The sequence below is a fragment of the Cheilinus undulatus genome, linkage group 18 (genome assembly GCF_018320785.1).
Source record: "Cheilinus undulatus linkage group 18, ASM1832078v1, whole genome shotgun sequence".
Taxonomy (NCBI): Eukaryota; Metazoa; Chordata; class Actinopteri; order Labriformes; family Labridae; genus Cheilinus; species Cheilinus undulatus.
Window position 1 is genome coordinate 26,954,435 of NC_054882.1, and position 23,054 is coordinate 26,977,488.

The window sequence follows — 23,054 nt, forward strand, 5'->3', positions numbered from 1 at the left end:
CAAACTTTAAACTGTGTGTTGTACAGACTGAGGTTTCAGGTCTAAACACATTTAAATATTGGTATCAGGTAAACTTATTTTCCAAATATTGGTGTATGGGATGTTGGCAAAAATCCAGTGTGGTGCGCACCCTTATTAAGATAATAGTTGGAATAAATCTCAAGTAATAACTGAATTTGTAAAGCACTTCCCATCCTTTGCTTTACCTTATTATGTAAACATTATATTTGTGGAGCTTAACAAAGAATTTTCTGTTGGTTTCGGCAAAAATAAGCTTGGAAATATGGGGATATTTAAGCAAAAATCCAATATCATGCATCCCTTGTTATCCGTTAAGTTATCAAATGTATTTTTACTTTAAATCAAGGCTGTTAAGACTAATCACATTAATCATGATTTACTGCAATTCACAATTAGTGCTTTCACATTTTTTAATCGCAATTAATCGCATGATCTATTGTCTCTCTCAGCACTCCTTGGTGAAACCACTGCAGCCTCTCTCTGCAGCCACAGTGATGCAAAATGGGTCCACCTAAATGCCCATCTAAATGTCTCATTTCACTTAATAAAAACTGCGATAGCTCAGTGGACAAGTCAAAAGTTACTTGCATCTAATGATATCAATCTTTTTAATCTTTTTACTGTCCCCTTTTTTCATTTCAATCCCTAATGAGTTCTTTCTTCTGTTAAGTTGACATCATATCTTCTAGAAAGTAGGGCTGTGTCCAAACAGGAAGTCAATTATTCTTTGTTTAAGACAGTAGAAAAATCCAAAATGACACAATAACAATTTTAATGCAAAATAAGGGAATTTTCAAATGCACTTAATAGGGTGTGATTAATTGTGATTAACTATAGGAATTCTGAGATTAATCACGATTACAATTTTTGACAATCTTTGGCCAGTCCCACTAAAATGCTTCATTAACACTTCTTCATCAAAGATTTTTTCTTTACAAATAACTTTTTCACAAATATTGAACAGACTCAGTATTCTGACTAAAACTAAATCATTTCCTTTCATATCTGTTTATGATTTCTTGTCATTATTGCTAAATTTATTTAGGATTTTGTAGGTAAAAATATATTGTCCTTCAGTTTCTCAATTCTTGCAGACCTCTTTCCAAGGAATAGAAGAACAAAGTTCATTTGAATTTGGCTTAAATGGCTATTGAATAAAACACTTTTATTGAAGTGATTTTGTAAATCTTATAAACAGAATCCCTGTTTAATCTAACAATAGTTGTAAGTAGTAGTAGTAATAATGCAGCATTGCAACGTTAAAACAGGAGGAAGCCAATAAAAACTAAATTCAACAGTAATTGGTAACACTCCATCTAAAAAGGTGTACCTTTAAATTGAAAAATAACCGCCATTTAAAAGTAAACCCTGGAAATTGTGGCTTGCAGATCGACAGTGACCAGTTTCATTTTCAAAAATGAAGCACACTGGCAGCGCCCCTTTAACCCCGGGGCCATGCTCTGGTTTTTCCGTCTGTAGAGAGGTTATGGTTTGGTTACCAATAACATTACAGTGGAGGGAGGAGAAAAAGATTTCCCTTCTTCTTCTCTTGATAAGTATCTGTCTCAATCTATTTTATGGCTTTTCAGGACCCATGCCAGGGCACAGAGGGGAAAGTCAGGTCTTGTAAGTAAATTACAGTAAAATGGCAGGTATTTCTCATCAAAATCTAAACTGACTTTTACAGGCTTACTGTCAAGGTCTATTACTTCATATAAAAGAGGGCCACTGAGTTCAGTTGGTTTTCAAGCAATTTTACACTTGGGTTCAAAATGGGAAGAAAACACGGTTCAATAAGAGATTTATGTTTTTGATTGGTGGGGCATGTGAGGTGTAGGAACAGAAGGGATGATTAGAAAGCTCTGAGGACCGGGGTATTTCTGGGATGGATGGAGATCCAGGTTGACATTAATTTGGGCCTGGCCTTGACTAATGTAACTATCTCCCCGTAAGAGTTCAAGGGGCTTTTCACTGGATGAATAGGTGATACAAGATGGATTTTTCATCCACTTTTGTTGAAAAGGAAAGGGCATCAGCTGGAGATGTGCAGGTTAGAGAGGTAGATCCAGGATTTCTGAATGAATAGGCATAAATATTTTCATTAAAGACTATATTTCAATAAATTCCCTTTTGAAAATTACTAGCTGTCTCACCAAACACCCAGAGTTACACAAGGTGAGCACAAGGTGATAAAGAAACTGTCATGTACGTGGTTAACATTAACTTAGCATGTTGTTTGCCCTGAGTGCTACAGAACAATGTGATAAAGGGCTGGAAAAGACAGCTCCTTTGTTTTCCTCTCATTAGAGAGGGCCGTCTCACACTCCACCCTTGACTGCCTCGTTATTCCTTTAATTAATCAGTTCTCATCAACGGCACCCTCTTATTCTTTCAAGGGCTCAACATCCCGCTTTTTAACCGCCTCAATTTTCCTCCAGCAATCCTGCATGTGTTTCTTTTATCATCTGGGAAGCTTTCACCTCCCCCCTCCCCAAAAAACTCCCTGCTTCCCCCTGCCTTCTCTGCATCGGACCCCTGTCTGATTATTATGCCATTAAGCCTCTCCTCCTCTCCTCTGAAAGAGCAGCAGGGTCCCTCTCCAATCTAAAGAAGTCCTGGGTTTTTTTCCCCTCCTTTCCCTGAAATTACCCGGCGACGCGTGCCTGAGTTTCTAATTGGCATGCCCGTCCCTGGAGACGGCCCCCTCCCTTCTTCCTAATGAAAAGCCTCGGCCTTAATTACACTTTCCAAACGCTGATTGTTATTGACAAAACTCCTGTGGCTCGGACAAACGACGGCAGATTAGCTCCATTACAGGCAGCCCTCCAAGAAGAGAAAGAGAGGGATTTCAAATCGACAACGCAGAATGAGGAGGGCAAAAAAAGAGGAGCTTTCTTTTTTTCTCCATGTACCTTTCTCTTAATTGTTTGGGCCATTGCTCTAAGATGTCTTTTTCATCCCCAGATGCCTCTTTTCTGTTCCATTGTGTTGCCGTCAGTGTACTTTTAGTGAGGGGACAAAAGCCCAGTTATGTTACTTGAGAGAAAATGTTCATCTTTTGTCAATAGACAGGATTGCTGATGGCAGCATGGGTAAACAGGAGGATTTGGCCTAATGCTTTTGTTTGCCTGCAAAAGGTACATAGACTGTCTAAAGCTGATAGGGCTGTAAGGTCCAAAATCAACACCTATCATCCAGACTGACAGCCTGCTCTCCATTTAATGCCCAAAATCATCTGAGGATGAAAATGTATTAAAAATAGATAACTGGTGTCAGGCACATTTGGCTTTTCCTTTTACTTAAATCATTCTTCTCAGTTTACCTATTTTGTCCATCTCTCAGCTGTATGGATTCCTCTTTTAAGCCAGCAGACTGGGGCAGCTGTGACTGTTGTGCAGGTTTTTTAGGCACAACAATATCTCAGTCTACCTGATTAATCCTGAGCAGAACGCAGTTTCACAGTGGGGGGCTTTTCATTGCCCCTCTAATGAGAAGCTGTGATACATCAGGGTTGCAGATAGCCAATGGCTGAGGGCCCCCACCCACCCACACAAAAATCCACAAACAGAAAACATGACTGGAATAATAGATTACGTTCTCTGAACCCCCCCTACGGCATCTGGAAAACGAGCCCCCACCTTTCACCAAATCTGACCTCTGAGTGATGATGTCATGTCCACCGTACACCACCAACCATGACAAATGATCCAATCATGCCTACTGAATTGATCTGTCTGGAAATATTCCTGTTTTCTACTCCTTATAAAGTGGATACAGCCAGCGTTTTTTAAATGTGTAATCATCTGATAATCACTGAGAACGACTATAACACTACAGTAGCTAGCTGTACATGGTGATAAAATCAAAAACAGTGATTTTTTGCTGCAGGTCTCAGGAGGGAGAGAACACATCTTCCACACTCCGGTGATTCTTTTTACATGTTAACTTGCTTGGACTGAGTATGTTTCAGTGTTGTTGTGGGGCCAAAGGTGCCTTGTATGGTGGATGTTTTTATGTCTGGTGATGCAGCAACATGGGATGAAATATCTTGTATCGAGAGGGGAAAAATACCTTGTATTGTCCTTTTAAAAAAGGCTTTGCAGGCCTCACAAGAGGCCACCCCATAGTGATACCCCGAGGCTATATCTCCACAGACCAAGCACAGCCTCTTGGGGAGGGAGTTCAACATGTATTCGCACTTTATGGATGAGTCCTCCATGATGGTGCTGGAACAGTCGTCGTAGCGCTTGCGGCAGGAGCCGGCGCCAAGCCCGTTGGGGGTGAACATGGGTGGAGAGTCCAGACCATTGGAGTGGCTGTTCATGGTGCTGACATAGCCGCCGCTGGCGTCTGAGTTGCCGCTGGGACTGTGGTGGCTGACCGTGTCGATGACCGAGGAGGGACTGGATGGCTCCGTCTTGATGTAGGACCCACAACTGGAGGGTAGGTGCCGGTCATCAGCGGCCATTCTATTCAGCAGCCTGGGGTGTGAGAGGGATGGAGGGAGGAGGAGAGGAAAATGATCAGTAGAGGTCCTCAGAGAGTAGAAATCAACCTCATCAACTAGTGGAAATGCCTAAATAGCAAAACAACATGATTGACATTTAATACAAAATATAGAGATTGTTTGGCATGTCATGCTTATTACAACACTAATACTCTTTTTCTTTCATGTTACCTTTAAATTGGGCTGTCAAGATTAATAGAGTTAATTCTGATTTTTAAAAATTGCAATTAATCTCATGTTTTATTCTCCCTTTCAACACACTTTGGTTAAGGCACATCAGCATCTCACTGCTGCCACAGTGATGTAAAATAAGTCCTCCACTGCTCCTTAATGTCTCGCTTTTCTTAAAAAAAAAAAACAAAAAAAAAAAAACAAAAACAAGTCAGAAGTCTGAATCCTTTCAATGTTCTTTTTTTTTTTTTTTAATCCATAACAAGTTCCTTTGTTTATAGTTAAGTTCATGTTATAATCTTCACTTTTGCTCTAAAAGCTGTATCCAGATTGGAAGTTAATTTCCTTTAGTTCAAAACAGTTTGAAATGCAAAAAAGTGGAATTTTAAAACGCAATAGAAAATGGTGCAATTAATTGCTATTAACTACAGAAATTCTGAAATGAATCACTATTGAAAATTTGAATCTTTTGACAGCCGTAGTTTAAATCTTCATTGAAAATGATTTGCTGAAAGAAAAGCTCAACATACTGTCACAACGTAGTTCCTGTAGAGTACATAAACGCTTAAACAAAAGAAACAAGTTTCTGATAGGACAGGGGAAATCAGACATACTTAAAGTTTTGTTGTACAACATTTCCTAAATTATTAGATTGTTTTTAAGTCATCCCAGTTGAGCCCAAATCTTCCCAAAACCCAGCAAGCCAGAAGGAAAATGCTAAGTGCTTTAGTAGCCTCACGCCACAGCAGCAGTAAAAATGTGCTCTATTGTGCATATACCCACTGTATGTATGGATAGTAACACAGAGAGCCACACATTACAATCACAAGAAAGAAAGAAAGTGAAAGGAAGAGAGAAAGGTGGAGAGAGAGAGAGAGAGAGAGAGACAGGGATGGGTATAAAGAAAGAGAGAGAGAGCACTCAAATAACTTCACAGGCAAGTGCACACAGACAAACAGAGCCCAATGAGTCAGGAGTATCTCCATAGTTTAGAGAGCAGAGCGGACCTTGGCTTGTCTCCTTGAGTCAGCAGTCAACCAAAAGAAAACATGAAGGCAAGGTATTGACTTTTTCACTGTCTGCCTAATAACTGTATTTTAGAGTACATGCAATATGATTGTGTGTAGACTAAAGTGCAGCTGTTGAGCTGTGGTCACAAAACGCACTCTCAAGCCTCCCTCGTCCAAATAAATCTTATTCTGTCTCAGCTCTATCACCTTTAACTTGAAGTTGCACTGGGAGAAACTTAGCTTGGATGAGTTATGTTTTGTCTGCAGAGAGAGTAAACTGAAGTGCTGGACTGTAGAGGAGATGGATGTTGGAGAGGCAGTCCTTGTGACCTTTTAGGGTTAAGGAAACGTAAGACACCACACCCGTTCCCTTGTATTAGGTACCACCAAGGGGGTGAAAGGTCTCCTGCATGTGCCTACATTAACAAAATTGAGCCTTGCATGGCTTATGCAAATTTACACACAGAGGCTCCTACTGAGTGGCAGCTAGACAGCCCAAGTTGTGCTTTAGCACATTAGCTCCATTAGCATATTGCCAACTAATGCTAATGTTTACATATTTGACATGTCAGTTCACCATCAGCATGGGGGGGGGGGGGGGGGGGGGTTGTTCCCGCAATCTGCCTGATTGGACGGTGCTTCAGAGGAAACAGGAAATAAGAGGCCTCCGTTATGTACCCTCTCAGTTGGCCGGAATGCCTCTTGCTCTCTGAGGCTGATTTAATTGTGAGGGTGGGTTACGGAGGGGTTCAGGCCCAGGGGTCAGTGGGTCAACCTTATTTTCTCACCCAGGCTTCCTGGGCCCGTGGAGATGGGGGTCAGCATGTCAAATTAAATCTCATTCCCAGGTTTCCCTGCCTGCTGTCATGTATATTCATCGGAGCTCCAGGTGCCTACCACTTCTGGAAATTCACAAAAAGGTTAACTGCTAAAATAAATAATAAAAAATGCCCCCTGTTAAAACCGTTGACCTTGTGGAATAAGCCCTTTGCCTGAGCACTTCTCAAATTCTTCTTGCAATGTGACGCTTTCTCCATAAAAACTGATACATAACTGTTGTGCAGAAAGATCTTTTTAATTTACAGATCTCTATCCACTGTCTTCACCAAAACGATGCAGAAATTCTTGTTACTCTTACTATATGATATCAAAGGCTGTTACCATTGTAAAAATTATCCCCTTATACTCTTAACTGTCCTTGCAGACAGAAATTGAAAAAGTGAATCAATTTCATGCCTTTCTTAAATAGAATATGCTCCTCTTGATAATGAATGCAGATTGCATCTCCATAAATTAATGCACGGCTCTGTGTTCATCTGCTTTATGTTCTCTGTTTCAGATGGATATGTGCACCTGTGCGATAGGGCACCTGCACTCGGCTTATTAAAGGCTATATATTAAAACGCAGGAGCCCAAGATGGCTCCATTTAGCTTTTATTTCACAAATTCAGAGTAAGCTTAACCCTGGTTCAAAGGCCACCTTCAGGGTGACACTTAGCATAATTGCATAAGTGTCTTAACTGTTTCCCCTCCAGCTCTATGTGGTCATTTATAATAAATGTGCTGGCTAGAATCCCCCTTAACTCATTCTGCTATGACACATTATACCACTGCTATGCTTATGTTTTTAACAAGCCTGCATATATTGATTAATGATACTGAGGGAATACTAACCACTTGAACCTGGTGTATTAATCAAACAGTCTAAAATATTTCTATAAATATTAGTAACCTCTAATGGGACAGGTCCAATTTAAATCTATAAATACCATTGTATGGAGAAAATGAATCATGAACATTATATAGTCTGACAGCAGCAATAGTTGTTATAAATAATTCAATATGCGGGGCAGGTGCTAATTAGCTTGTATGCTTCTCAGATAGAGCAGACGGTAAAGGGTCTGCTTGATGCTGTAAAATCTATAGCTCTGTCTTACTTCCTCAAGGTAAGAGCATTTCAAATTCTGCTGCCCAAAGGAGCAGTGCTCGTCTAAGATACAGTATCTCTCCCCCTCTCCTTTTCTCTCTCTGTTCCTCCTCCTTTTGTTCCCTTTGTACCGATCAAAATTCATGCTGAGTAGTGGGTTATGGGCCTGCAAACGCACACTGCGCAGTTTGGTTTTAATCTGATTCCACCTGGCCCCCCTAACAGAATTTCAGATCCCTAATATCATTCCATCGGTGCTGCTGTGACCAGGATTAGCTGGCCTAATGATCTCGCAGATCGTCTCACGTTCGCTGTTCTTCCACTTCCAAGAGGAGGACTGAGGAGCGTTCCTTCTCTCATGCCTTCTCTTGCCTGCAAGCAAAAACTCTGAACACTGGATGACAATGTGGTAAGGAGGCAGTACATTAAGGATATAATTGAGCCAATTTGTAAGTATTCCTGCTGAGAGGCGCCTTCTCTCTTAAGGAGTCTGACATCCTCCGGTGTTCTCTCTACTACAACCCTCTCCTTTTTATTTGTGGAAATAAAAAGCATAAACCTGTACTACGGGCTCAGCTCAGAGTAAATTCCAGATGTCCTTTTCACTCTCAAGGCCACCGGATGCCAAAAACAAGATTTTCTAACATTCGCTAACCTCATCCCAGAGTGTCACATCCCTGCTACCTGATCAGACCGTATATGGAGGGGAAGGCAAAGGGGGGTGGAGGAGGTGGGAGTTGACATCTGCAGGCAGGGTGATGGTGATATCAGATGCCCCAGTAGGGGCAGATCTGTCTGGTGGGCCCCAGGCGATGTGGCCTGATAAGCCACTGGCCCCAGAGTCAGCGCTGGTAGGACGAACTCAATTAGCTCCTGACAGACCCCCTCTCGGCCCGGCTCAGCCTCCTCGCCACAGCCAGAGCCCACTAGCAGCTGCCACGCTGACCTCTCCTCCAGGGGCCACTGCCACCTCTTACTGCTCCAACACAGCACCATCGAGTTGTGTTTGGGAGAGCCAACACCTTGCTGAAATTCTGCACTGCTCAAAAATACATGAGTGTGCTGTGTGCGTGTTCTCTGAGGGGAAAATGTAAACAAAAATGGACTGGGGCTCAGGGAGGGATATTTAGGGAAAGAGGGGTAAAAAAAAAATCAAATTTTGAGACAGTTGGAAGCATACAGAACACTAGGAAGAAATATGGAGGACCACTCTGTGTCTAACTGGTTCCAGGGTAAAGACCATCAAGGGAATAAAGGGGCAAATGCACTCTGGGGGAACGCGTGTCTGCTGATTTGTTTTTGTGTGGTGGACAGAATATTAAAGATGGAAATATGGTAGGGAGGGGGTGGTAAGTTGGTTGGTTGGCAGTTGTGGTTTGGTTGGAGGCAAGCCCGGCACTCCATAGGGACCCATTCTAATCTATGAGGAGAGAGGCCCCTAATTTTTGGAGTTTCTCATTCATTAGTCTGACTCTGGCACAGAGAGGAAGGGGTGCAGGGAGGGGTGTGGACCTGAAGGGAAGGGAGGGGCCTTTATTAACGGATATGCCAGACACTCTGAAGAAGCTGACAGAGATTTATGACGTGCAGATCAATGGAGGCAAACAAAAGGGGAAGTCGAAGAGACAGAAAAACAGGAAAAGAGAAAGTAAGCGATACGAGAGGGAAAGCAAGAGAGAGGAGACTGAGAGAGATCTGTGTTTATCGTACCGATGGAGAATGAAGGCCCCGGATCAATAGTCCGTAGGCTTGGGGCTCGTGCAGGGTTACCACTGAGGAAGGGGAGGGAGGTGGGGTAGAGCTTCTCTGTGGCCTGGGCAATTAAGTTTTTCAGTCTCCAGCAGAGGATTATATTTAGCTGCTCCACAGCGATGTCACTGTAGTCTTTATAAAGCTATGAGCTCACTCCACTACGACAACATGAGCCCCATGCTCCAGCGGCACCACAAGATAGCGCAGGCCAAGAAGCAGATCACATCTATTGATCCCCTTTCGTGCTCCTTCCTGTTCTGGAGATGCTGCTGGCAGGAAAGAGAGGGCCTCTTGTGATACAGGCGCTGCTGTTTGTCTGACGTAAACTGTCTGGGCCACTCTGGGCGGATCTGGTTCTTATAAGAGGCTGAGTTCAGGATGTTGAGAGAAGCAAATGGCTAATGATAGAGCTACTGTCAGCTTGGGAATGTGAGGGAGCTGTCTGGTCTCTCAACTTCCACCTATGGTGAGCAAAGAGTTAACAATCATAAGACGACCCAGCGGGGAAGCCCCCTACAGAATTAGACAGCTCATCATACTGTATGAAAAGGAGAAGAGCAGTGATAAGTCTTGGCTGCTGTGTAGGACATTTGGGATTAAATTTCTAATTCGGCCTTTTTCATTAGAAAAGATTAGTTTCCATTACATCCATTATGAGGAGTGGCTATGGTATAATTCAACAGCATTCACTTACAATGGCAGATAGTTATACAAAAGTAGTAATAGTCCATGACTGGCAAAAACAACCTTAAAAGTATGCAGCTATCTTTAAAGCTTTCTTTACAGCTTGTCATAAGAAATCGAGTGCTGGTAATGACATCAGACACAGGTTGGTGGTGCGTGATACGTAACTGATACACTGACATCAATATCAGAATACACAGCACCATATTGAGGCATGGCTGGAGTCTTTTGTTTCAACTGTTTGAACTCTCTACTTTTCTACGTCGTTACAGCCCAACTTCAAGACTTGAATGCTAAAATACTAAAACATGATAAAAAAAAAAACATCACTTTTAGTTTTTACGATGACAGCTTTAAATACTGATGCAAAGAAGCAAAGTTAATACAGATTTCAGTTTTTTTTCCCAGCCAGATTTTAGCAAAACAGCACTGTGCCTTCTTCAGTTGCATAGATAATATTTCATTTTAAACAAATATTTCACAAGTTATGTTTTTTAAGGATTTGTTTTTCGCTTTCATCACCCTGTGATGTCAATTCATCTCATCCAGTTACAAAAATTACTTCCCCTTTAACAAAGTCTATTCTATGATAATTTAATGAACTAATGGAATCAGTTTCAAGACTTTAAAGACACAGTTTCACCAAAAAGAGATTGAACTGAACAGCCCTAGATTGTAGAAATGAGTCACAGAATTTCACTTATAAGGCTGTTTTTTGTTAGACAGTCACAAATTATGAGGAAAGCCAGCAGGTATCATCCACAACACACCGCTCATGTACTCACAGTAGGGTTCCTCGTGCAAAAAAGAGAGGAGGGATTATAAAATATGAATGATGGAAACTTGAGCACAAAAATTTTAGATGAGTGTTCGGCAAGCATCCCTGATCACTGTCTGGATATGTGTGAATCACACTCTCAGAGGATATAAGAGAAATGTGAAAGATATTTCAGATGTGTGTGTCAAACAGAGAGAAATATTATTATAAAGGGTTAAGGCTATTTAACAGAGTCCAGTGTAAATCATAGGTTTAGACACAGTGGCTGTGCGTACAGGAGGACAGAGGCATAGAGCCATGCATGAAATTACTTCATTAATCTTCTTCTGATAGGCCGTCCTTGTTTAGGGGGGAACTCTACCTGCTAAAAACAAAGAGCCTCTCCTGCCTTCATCATAAACGACCCTCTTTATAAGAAGAGCTACAAACAAATAAAAAGATGAGAATTAACAGACAAATATTAGCAGGTTTGTCAGGTGTCCTGGATCATTTAAAAGTAATCACATGTGTAAATGTTTACAAAGCTTCACAGAAGGTAAGATTCAAATGACATGCATAATACAACACAATCACGGTGTCAAAAATTGCGCCTGATTTCCCTCATTTATATTGTTTGTAGCATGCAATTCAAGCATTTCCAAAATGAACTGAAGCTGCACAAAAACACCATTTGTATGACAGTCTGCCACTGCAGACACAGTCGGAGCAATCGCCTCTAGCTTTTTACTGGCTCATCTCTACCAGCTGCCACACATTCCCCATAAATAGTGCTGCTAATAAAAAGGCGGGTGGGCCTAACTGATTTATACACCAGTGTCCACCACCACACCATTCAGGAATAATTAAACTTTGGGGATATTTACTGAATTAACATGTCTCCTTCCAGGGTTCACCTAAACATACATTTTAATGTTCGGCACGTCTGGAATCACAGGATGTATGGGGAAGGGAGGGAGGGAGACTCTGTGTGAAAGGTTCAACAACCAGACACTCAATGTGACTACTGGATCGCGCTCAGCCCTGTAGGGGTGGTCTCATAATGAGGCATTTTAATGTGAAGATATTTTGTGACCAACAGGAAATTACACAAAAGCACACAGTTGTATAATGTGATGGCAGGCAAGGAAGCACAAACACAACAAGACCCTAACACACACATAATGCTTTACACTGACAATGTTGTAGCTTGGAAGAAAAAAAATTCTATTTTAACTATTTAAGATGATAAGAAGGCATAATACAAAAGTTAGTGTGTTATAAATTACGGATGCACAATATTATCAGCATTATATCGTATTTGCAGACATTAGCTTAAAAAGTGAATTTTATCAGATAAGAAAATTCCTGCCATTATTTAGAACAGATATTTAGGGATGCACGATACTGGATTTTTGATGGTATCTGATATGCCGATATTTTCAAATTAATTTTGGGCAATACCGATATCAACACCAATATTTGAAAGTTATTGAGACCCAAAACTTTAGGTCTTACAATTCAAATTTTTAAGCTTGTGGGTACACAAATTCACAAATTTCAGTCCATAGAGCACACTTTAAAGTGTAAAGAATGATAATGAATAAAGAAAAGGACATCAGCTGATGTAGGTCTGTTGGCCCAGCCTAAAACTCTTTAAACTTATTTTTGCATATGGCCAATAATTACAGCTGGCAGACTTTTGGAGCTGAAGAAATTTTCATATCTGCTGATACAGATTTCCTCCCTACAATATCATGCACCCCTATGGATTTTTTTCTTTAAAAATCTGCCTGTATCAGCTGTACATATATTGCCATATTAACAAATAAGTCAGTGGGGTTTTAGGCTGGACCAACAGACCAACTTCCGCTGGCATCTTTGTCATTCTTCATCATCATTCCTTACACTTTAAAGTGTTTTAACGGCTAAAATGTGTACATTTTTTTATCCTCAAACTTTAAATAGTGGCTTAAGGATTGAAGCTTTATGTCTGAACTACATTCAAATATCTGTATCAATAACTGGTATCAGTTAAAATTAATTTGTAAATACTGGCATATCAGATCTGGGAAAAAATACAATATTGTGCATCCATATTATGACATTTTGTGTTGCGTTAAGTCATGCATTAAGGCTGATAAATTTTGCTGTTTTATTTTGTTGATTAAAAGTGACTGAAACATTTTTGAGTGTTAGTAGTGGGAAAATCAAGAAGACTAATCAGGTTAAGCCAAATCAGACAACACAATTCTATATCTATAGAGCTAAACTGAAATAAGACCAACTTCAGTTCAAGATAAATTAAAAAAATCCTGGAGTCTTTAAAAGTTTGAAGTGAGGAAATACAAGTGCCTTTGCAAAAGGAACTCATTTTTTCCCTTACCGCTCCATATCTAATTCTTATTCCTAGATTCCTATATTAGGACCGAAGGAAATAAAAGGAACTGAGGAAAAGCAAAACTTTTCGAGCTTTTCGAAATTTCGAGCTTTGTTATTTTCTAAAATGAGAAAAGCAGCTTTGATATGGGTCAGGTGGAGAAAGACATCAATAATAATCTCTGCTTAGCACAGAGAAACTAGGCCTGTAGTGGCTGCCTGTCTGTGCACTGCCGTGTTAATGGCTGGTTATTGGTCACATCTATTTCCTCTGGGCAAATCAGAGAACAGCGATAGTAGTACTCTCTCTCTCTGTGAAACACTCACACACATAACTGTCAGTTTGGACACAGCATTGGTTATTCTGGTTAAAAATGCTGATGATGCTCTGCTGCAGCTTTTATTCAAACTACAGATAGTGTGTTTTGGTACAGGAGCCTGAGACATTTTTTAACAGCTTTCAAAAGAATGAAGTTAATAACAGACTCTTTCTAAAAGCTGTAATGGGTGTGAGGATCTCCCGGCTGTGTGGAGAACACTTGGTGAAGCTGTCAGTGGGAATCAGAGCTGCTGCTGTGACGGACGGTTTCTATATTGATTTCATAAATAAACAAAGCTAACCATCGATCCTAATGTTATTTTGCATTTCAATTACTGCTCTGAAACATAACCTTCAAACAACTGGCCATTCAATACCAATAGCCTTCACTGATAAACACCCATATAGTTACCCAGCGTACCTCACATTTTCTAACAGAGTGAGAATTAGTGGACCCTCAATTTTTATCCACTAAAGCAACAGAGTTGTAGTCAGTATTTGTAACTACAGGGAAACATGTTACAGTAACATACAAGACACAACAGTGTGAGCAAACAGGAAACTTTGTGTTTTCTTCAAACTACTTAACAGCTTCTGTTTTTTCAGTATTTTGTGCTCATCATTCTGTTATTAAGATGACAGCTTCTTTGGTGACTCAGTATTTAATGTTTCAGATTGAATGTGTCCAAGAGTGTGCAGAGGCATGCAAGCATGTGTGTATAAATGAGGAGGGGCCCTTCAATGTTGGAGCAACAGGAAGAAGTGCTGACGCACCGTGTCAGTGATAGCACTCTGCTGCCACAAGGGCATGAGAGCCCACATAGGCTAGCATTATCCTTCTAGACTAATGGACCTGGTTATTTTTAAACAGATTCTCACACTGCTGCGGTGGAGGTGTCCAAGGTTACAACGGATGAGAAATCAGAAGGGACGCGTGCGGTGACGGTTGGTGGTTTCTGTATGGGTGGATGTGGTGAGAAAGCCAAAGAGGCTCTAATCACTAAAAGGTGTAAAGGCCAATAGTCTCTACAGAAAAATGTTATAATACCATTAAAAATATGAAAATGTAATACTTTGTGCAAAGAAACTGATGCAATGTTTTTAACCAAGAAGTTTGCTTGACATTCAAACATTTAATCTGATTCTTAAGTACAAAATAAGCTGGAATGTTGCCTATAAATGAGGAGTTTAAGGGCAGGGAAGTCCGAATACTGCATGCATTTCCTACTCTTATTTTTCAAGTTGATGATCTGGGGAATTAAGCAGCACTACAGATGAATAAGTGAGTTTAATGTGCCAGCCTAAGTGCTAACAAGAATGAACCCAAATACCTCCAAAGCTGCAGAGCAGTGAACATTCAGAGAGTGTCAATATACTCTGCATCCCCATTTGGCCTGGAGAGGGACAACATGCTCCACCCTCCCCCCGCTCAGCCTGAGCTGAGTGACATATTTACAGTGAAAGTAATGATACTAGATACCAGAAATGAGAGGGCTCCAGCGTGGCCAGTGGACTCAGGAATCTCTCTAATGAATTGGACAACAAAGCCCTGTTGGTACAAGAAGGAAGTATTTAGAATTGGGTGACAAATGGAATTTTAAGACATTAAGTTTTCTTTTATAAAGGCACATATCCCAACACCTCCTAAAAGCTCGGGGAGATGAGGGTGGGAGTGGTGTCTGGAGCTGCAGCGACCAGCTCCTGGCTTATATCGCAGCATGGCCATCCTCGGCCAGGAGCCTCTTCTGGTAATGTATTCTGAAACCAAATTACCGTAAGCTGATCCCATCTGGATAGTGTCTGTGCACGGCTGCTTTGGTTACCCACCACTGCCTCTAGCCTGTGATAGCATCTCCATGAAGACAGCAAAAATCTGATTAACCCAATAACAATGAAACACTTGGTCAAAGAGCAAAGAGCTTTTAACTTGAGATACACTAATGCAATTCCCTCGCCTTGTTTTCTTTAACCTAATAAGAATCAAGCGGACGGACTGCTGGAGATGGGTGTTTGCAGGCTCTAATGCAGCAGGCTGGGAATGAGGTCAAATAAATTGAAATCTAATTCATCACTGTGTTCTAACTTCTCTAAAAAAATACATTAAAAAGCTATTATTTCACGAAAGGAAATTGGATATCCTAGTTAGTTTACAGCAGAGGCTCTGCTAAGGAAAGCAAGGGTGTTGATGGAACATTTAGAGGAAGAAAAGAGTCACATCTCAATTCAGCGCCACTCACACTCTGTGTGTGTTTTCTAGCGAGCAGCCGGGAACTCGAACTGACAATCCTCTGCATTGGCTGACTTCTGAGTAGAGCGAACTGACACTGCAATAGATGATCAACAACAAGCCTGTCAGACTCACACAGTAAATGACTCGTCTCCCAGCAGGAGCCGAGTGCTATTTAGACTGGAACAAGTCAGGCGAAAGTAGAGAACGGGTTGACTTCTATCGGATATATACCATCTGTAATGTGAGCGTGAATCTCTGTGCTGAAATTCTGAGATCATACAGAAAATAAAACTTTTACCAAAATATGTTCCATTGAAACTTTTGTGTTTTGTGTCTCTCCATTCTGATGGCAAACTTCTCTCTTTACAAGCCATTTCCAGACAGTGGCAATGCCCCTCGGGTCAATATATAGAGTGTATTACTACAGTGATTCCACAACAGTGCTGTGCTAATTACATGAAGCACATACATCCCACTAATCCTCCCCTCCAAGCACCAGCGCCACATCCAGCCCACAAAGAGGGGCTGCAAATACTGCTGTGCAATTAGCAGAGAAGAACCTAAATATCCAGCACACACAGGCCGATGCTGGAGAGACTGGCACCTTCACATAGTTAGTGAAACACTAATTCACTAATGTGAAAGATCTGTAACTCAAGAAAAAATCTACTGGTACAGCCAACTTTTTCTTAACACATCCACGGTAAATCACTGAAGCAAATTTCACATTGAACACCTGCTCATATGTCAGCTTTCAAATACAGTTCATCGGGGTTATTCTGAATGTTATGTGCTTAGAAAATAATAGAACGCGTCAACACAAGGGCAAAAAATGAAACAACTTTCTTGGCATTCTGCGGTTAAATATTAATCTAAATTTACTTTACCAAAAATACAGTTCAAATCAGAGCACTCCATTACCACAGCTGAAATTCTATTTAAACATTTCCATAGATAGCTGTTATATTTAGGGAAAAATAGCAACAGATAAACAATAAGAAGTAATTTTTCATCATAAGATGTATATTCTGTGTCACACTAAGGGGGAAGTTTTCTTCTAAATTGTAAAATCCAGTTTTTATACTTGACTGTAAAAGAAGAAGTGGAAAATATGCCTCACAATTTTCCCTTAGTAAATTGAAACAACTGGAAAAAAAATCAAAAGAATAATTTTTAGGATAAATTAAAGTTTCTCATTTTGATACTAATGTTAAATAAAATACAATAAAAAAAGAAAAATCTAAATATCTGCAAAACATTATGTTAACTTTTAATATTCACAGACTTTTTGTTTTTTTTTTTTAATTAAAATAACCGTATTTTACTCCCTAATAAAGGTAATGTTTTCAGGAAATACTGGAATAAAAATATAAATGGCTTTATATGTAGAATATATAATGTGAGTGTAATTTTGATTTGAGATGTTTTAAGGTTAGAAGTCAGCATTTCTAAATTATTTCATAAGTAAAAACAAAGATGATTTCTATACATATGTTCTTTTCCAGACTTGCTTGTTGAATTTGTAGATATTAAAGCCTTTGGTTAAGAATATCTGATTAATAAAAATCAAGTTGAGTAAAGAACACTTTGAATATTAAGTTGTCTAAACTAACACTAAATTGATTTCTGTTTAGTATTTTGCCTCATGTTTTGCTTCAAAATTGAGTGGTTTAATTTATTTTAAAATGTGCAGCACATTCACCGTTTTGTAACAAAAAAATGTACTCAGGCAAATCCTTCTACACAAATTAAATATAACTGTTGACATGTTTTAAGAGAATAAAACAAAAATTGTTGAAGTGCACTCAGACATCAGTTACAAATAAGTAAAGTGTCACTGAATGTCTGATGTGTCCACCACAAATCTACAATTTTCTAAATGTTCTACTCTCTTGTTCATATCAGGTAAAATGATCATAAAACAAAATCAAGATAAATGTGAAGATGATGTAAAAATGTAAACAATTTTCCTCAAGCCTCTTGCTTTCATGTGTTTCTTCTAAACACCAGAAAGGGCATTTTTCTGTCAATTAAAAATTTCAAACTAAAGAACTCATTCCAACAAAAATCAAAACAACAAATACATTTTTTTCTTAACCAAAGGTTTTTCTTTTTAACAGTGTAAATTTTAAATCAATGATTAAGAAAGTGTGTACAATAAGCTCAGACTAAGGAGCAGCTTGCCTCGTGTGCCGCTGGCTGGGACAGAACTGGTGGCTCACAGGGGTTACACAGTCCCTCTTTCATCCCTCTTTCTCTGACTACAAATATTACAGTTTGTAATTTATCCGCCTCAATTCTACGGATTCACTTTAATCTCATCTCCCTAAAATATTATCTCATTCTCTCTGTGCGGCCAGGTCTGGGAACAAAGCCATCAACAAACAGCCTTCTAACCCGACCAGACAGGTATCCCAACTTCTTTGGAGAGAAAATACACACTTTGAAGAGGGGCAAGCTAAATCAATTAGCCATGCTCTGAGTGATATTTTAAAAGACTTGCATATATAGTGTGCACACAAATAAACCTACAGACATTCGCACATGCTGCACAGTTGCACCTGCCCTGTTGCTCTCTATACTGTCAAGTCCTGCATGATTCAAGAGCCCTAAAAACAATGAAGAAGAGAAAGTGCATGTTTAAGAGTGCAGGAAGGTGGGAAAGAAAAAAAAGCTCAGAAAAGTACATCACTGTAAAAAAACAAAACAAAAAAAAAAAAAAGTTCAGAGATGAGTGAAGTAAAAGAAACAAAACTAGAGCAGGCACGGGAGAAGAGAGTGATGAAGAGGAAAAAGAAAGGGGTTAAAAGGTGAAAGAGAGAAATAAAGAAGCAAAGTGCACCTACTGGTTATGATAGCTGAGAGGGTCTGGAAGACAAAGTTCTGAAATGTCCATCAGTCCAGTTTTAGCATTCCAGGAGTGAGAGGAAGAGGAAAGAGGAAACAACTGAAACCCGCTTCTTCCCCCAAATGATCGCGCAGCACCCTCAGAGACAACGCTGCCGAAAAGCCCCTCCAGCACCGCTCCCCCCAGCCTGCACAGGTATGTTGGGCTCTGATGGATTGAGTGGGCGCGCGCGTTTGTGTGAGCATGTGTGTGTTTATGTATATATGTGTTGGAGAGAGAGAAGGAGTGTGTGTCTGAGTGTATGACAGAGAGAGAGAGAGAGAGAAGGGGAGAGAGAGCGAAGGGGGGAGGGACAGAGAGGTAAAGGGGGGTGAGAGAGAGAGGGAGAGAAAAGGAGAGAGAGAGAAGCGCAGGCAGCAGCAGCAGCAGCAGCAGCAGCGGGATGAGCGCTAAGATGGAGAGAGCATGAGAGCGCGAGCGAGAGGAATGACTCTTTCCATGGTCGGGATAGGGCTCTTTAAGACTCAAGGGCTTGATGAATATGGAACAGCTGCTGTTGGCTGGCTCCGAGGGGCAGGACTTAAAGCGACAGAGGGGCCGGCAGAGCACCGGGGAGGAGGGATCCAAACGCTCACTCGCTCGCACACTTCGCTATACACAATTACAGCACACTCACATGCAGATAGACAAAACAAGTTATCATATGAACAACAGAGACGCAGCTAGCGCAGTCACCACATAAAGTTTTCATCTCAATTACATAAAAGAGTTCTGTACATGTGCAAGCTTTAAAGTCAAATTCAAATAACCAGGATGAATAAAAGTAAATAACTTTGTGTTTTAGAGTCCAGGTTGCATTTGGAATAATTAAAAAAAGGTAACTTTTCATTTTGCCACAGTTCTTGTATTTCAGATTTCACAAAAATAGTCTGCTTCTGCTCACATTTTTATAATTTTTTTTTTTTAAATTCCAAATAAAATCATTTTTTCTCTCAGTCTATAAATCCTGTTTGCATGCGTGCATCGATATGCATCAAAGAAAGCCAAAACAACATAACCTCACACAACAGCAGAGAACTTTACCATTTCAAAACTTCTGCACCACTATAACAAAAAACCCAACTGTAATCTACACAATGCATTTTAAAGATATCAATATGAAGCCTTTTACTGTTATATAACACAGAAAGTAAAATCTGACACCAGCCTCATCCACACCACAGAAACTCCAGCAAGCAGTCGAGTGCATCTGCAGCACTTCACTCTCAAAAAGCAATAGCTTTCAAAGCGCTGAGGACAGTAAATGTATTTATTGAGCTGTGTCGCTGGCTCCATTTGCGGGTGTTACATGTGAGGTACCATTGTGAAACCTTTCACCACCTGTGAGAGATGATCTCAAGCCCATAACTCATATTCTGGAAGCCCATCAGCTCCTAAAGCAGCGGAAAATCCAGCTCTGTCTTCTCTAACCCCAGCTTTAGAGCCGCCTGTGTTTCACTGTTGATCAAGCCCAGTAAGAATGCCGAGAATGCAGATAGCGTTTCACAGTCAGTAAGGGTCTCCATGTTACTGTATCCCCACATTATAAGAACAGAGCTTACCATGGCATCTTATTGGAGAAACGAGAGGTCCGACAGCAGCAGACACTTGGCTGAGTCGAGCAGAAAGAAAACAGCAGCCTGTCCACTTCTTAGAAACTCACAAGGTGCCTGCTGACAGTCTGCAGCTACTTCAGTAAAAGTCAGAGTGAGCGAGGAGGAGTCCAGATCTACCAGCAGATTCAGACAGAAAAGGTGTGTTAGGTTGTTCTCTGGTTTTCTCTGCTGAACAGGAACTGCATATCCCTCAGAGAGGAATCCAGTTCCATTCATCGGCTCACGTTTCTATAATCAATGCAAAAACATCACGCAATCCCTATTGATCATCACAGGCCTATTGATGTGCAGCAATAGTGCCTGCCTCCACAGCGGTGCAGATCACACAGCATCTGCTCTCTTTTTGTGGCAAAAACAAGTGACTAAATAAATGAAAATTCTATGAAGATGGATGCAAAATCAAACACCTGTCAGTTTAATTCCTTAATGGGGGATAAAAACCACCATTTAACACAGTTCTCAGACCTCTGTGTTACACTTGTGGGAATGCAAAGTAAGAAAGAAAATATCTGTACAGATCACAAAGCATTAAAAGGTGCAAAATGAACTCAATGTTTGCCAAATTATTAAATATAACTTAGACACTATCTTACATTAAGGAGAATTTCAAACCTTTCCTTCAGGATGTAAGAAGCTTTTTTCTTATTTCAAACCTGTCCAAAAAAAAAAAAAAAGTCAGATCATTGCAAAACACACCAAATATGCTGGAAGGATGAACAGCTGATCTAGCATAAGTAAGGAGACTTACAACAGGGAATCACAACAAGGAGTACTTTTTCATGATGGACTGCAATATGATATCTGATATCAAACCAACGTCTCTTGCATTGATATGCACCTTCACTGGATAAATCACATTTGCTTCCTTTGGCCTCCCAAATCTTTCCACTGACACCTCACAGACTTTTGTCACACAGTGTGAGCTATGAAAGCACTGCTGCTGCTATCGCTGCTTCTTATCAGCTCTGTTATGAAAAAGGAATCAGGACAGGTGACAGCTGATTTGACTGGAAGGGATCAGATACAAATAAAGAATTGAGCTGCATAGGAAAATGCTCGATCACACGTGGCATAACAAAGTTACAGGAGTATGACGACTAAGAGAGGGGCTGTTTGAGCATCTTACATGGTCACTCTGCTTAATATTTCACATTTGTTTATCTGTTTTATGATAAAATCCTATTTAAGGCTTGATTGTTAGGTATTTGATTCTGAATGCATGAGTTGCTGAAGGGAAAAAAGTTACAGTTCACTGACTTTGCATAGGAACATAAGTAGTTTTAGGTCACTTTAGCACTTACATAATTAAAAGCAGCACTGTCAACTAATTTCTCTAAAGGTAATACATCTGTTCCTGTCATAAAATTATAGTTTTAACATATTTCTTTGATAGTCTTTAAATTAAACAGCACGTTTCCACAAAGCTGGCCTTTAAACACCGTCCTGGAATGATAATACTGCCTCGCAACTGACATATTTATATAGTACACAGTGCTATTATGGGCTAAATCAGTTAACAAAAGAAAGAACCAGCGTTTATGATAGCTCTTAACGCCAAGTTTTGGAAAATATAACGAAGAAAAATTGCGTTATTTCTTTGCTGTATTTGAAAAAAAATCACCTCGTTATTTTTTTTAGAATAAAAGGACTGCGAAGCCTCATAAAATACTCATACTTTAGCTTTTCATACACTCAGAAATGGTCAAGTCGACAACGTAATTCAGTCATCATCCCCAGAGGAAAAGGCACAGAGTGGCAGCTCCGCGTGCACTGTACACGCCAGAGTTACAGAGTTATGTCGCGTGCACACTGATGTAATTTACTTTAGCTCGCCCCGGGTGCGTCAAAACTTCACATTAAAACGCTACACAAACTTTTAAAAAGTTGACAGAGTAATGTGTTTCCAATGTGCAACAGAAGGATAAAGTTAGGCTGATGAGTGTACGGTGTACCTTACTCGGACAGGTCATGTCACATCCCGGGCTGAGCACGGCGCACAGTAGCCGTGGTGTCTCCACGTTGTGGTGGTTTTTCTGCTGTGACTGTGTGCTTCTGAGCGCGCCGTTTAACCAACACACGCTGCAGCCACAATATCAACTCCTCCTCCGGCGCGCCCCGTGGCTAAACCAAACACCTCCACCGGCAGCAGGACCCGGGTGAGCGGGGTCAAACGGGATTCAAGATGAAAAGAAGTGCGTTATTGGGGGAAATAAGCTTGAAATGAAGGCTACAGTCTATGCTTATTTGGATTTAAGTCCTGCATTTAGCTCTGTCTACACTTCAATTTTAGTGTGTTTATCAAAAACCGTTTTTTTTTTTTTTTTGTAATTTTATTGCTCCTTGAATTCAAGTAAGCAACCAAACCATAGAAGAAGCCGCTCATTGTAGTCCTTCTGCAGTACTTCCGTTTACATTTCGGCATATTTTTTCTCGAAATAGGCTGTAATTTGACTTATTTTGTTCAGTAACCCTGAGGTTTACTGTGCACATTTTCAGCAGAGAGAACGGCAGGTGACAACAGCCAAGAGGTTGAACACCCAAGCAGTCGACTAACTTCCCTTATGATGAATAAATAACAGCATTTCAGACCTTAGCAGTGTTGCATGTGTCTCATAGAGCACAATTAAACCTGCAACTTCATGTTTTTTATTTTTGGGGACAATATAAATATCTACATTTTTTAAAGTTTGACATGTGTAGTTTTTCTATTGTAAGTGAGCTATAATGAAAGAAAATTGAATTATAGCTAATGTATTTTTTATACATAATACTTGAGTTTTAGTTATCATACCTCTCT

At 40.3% G+C, this 23,054-nt stretch overlaps 1 protein-coding gene across 9 annotated transcripts in view; it reads right to left on the reverse strand.

Annotated features, from left to right (window-relative positions):
* Nucleotides 1-22,300, reverse strand: part of esrrb (estrogen-related receptor beta) — a 50,410-nt gene extending 28,110 nt beyond the window's left edge. For 2 of the 9 annotated variants that reach the window (XM_041813432.1, XM_041813431.1), the window contains exons 1-3: nucleotides 18,601-18,728; nucleotides 15,005-15,073; nucleotides 4,093-4,502 (exon numbers count right to left, since the gene is read on the reverse strand). In XM_041813432.1, the coding sequence (XP_041669366.1) occupies nucleotides 4,093-4,502; nucleotides 15,005-15,073; nucleotides 18,601-18,650 (529 nt within the window). In that variant the 5' untranslated portion in view covers nucleotides 18,651-18,728. Of the gene's footprint in view, nucleotides 1-4,092; nucleotides 4,503-15,004; nucleotides 15,074-18,600; nucleotides 18,729-20,203; nucleotides 20,371-20,850; nucleotides 20,911-22,209 lie in introns of those variants that run through there. The other 7 variants (XM_041813436.1, XM_041813435.1, XM_041813433.1 and 4 more) reach the window with 7 other exon arrangements.
* Nucleotides 22,301-23,054: the final 754 nt, after the last annotated feature.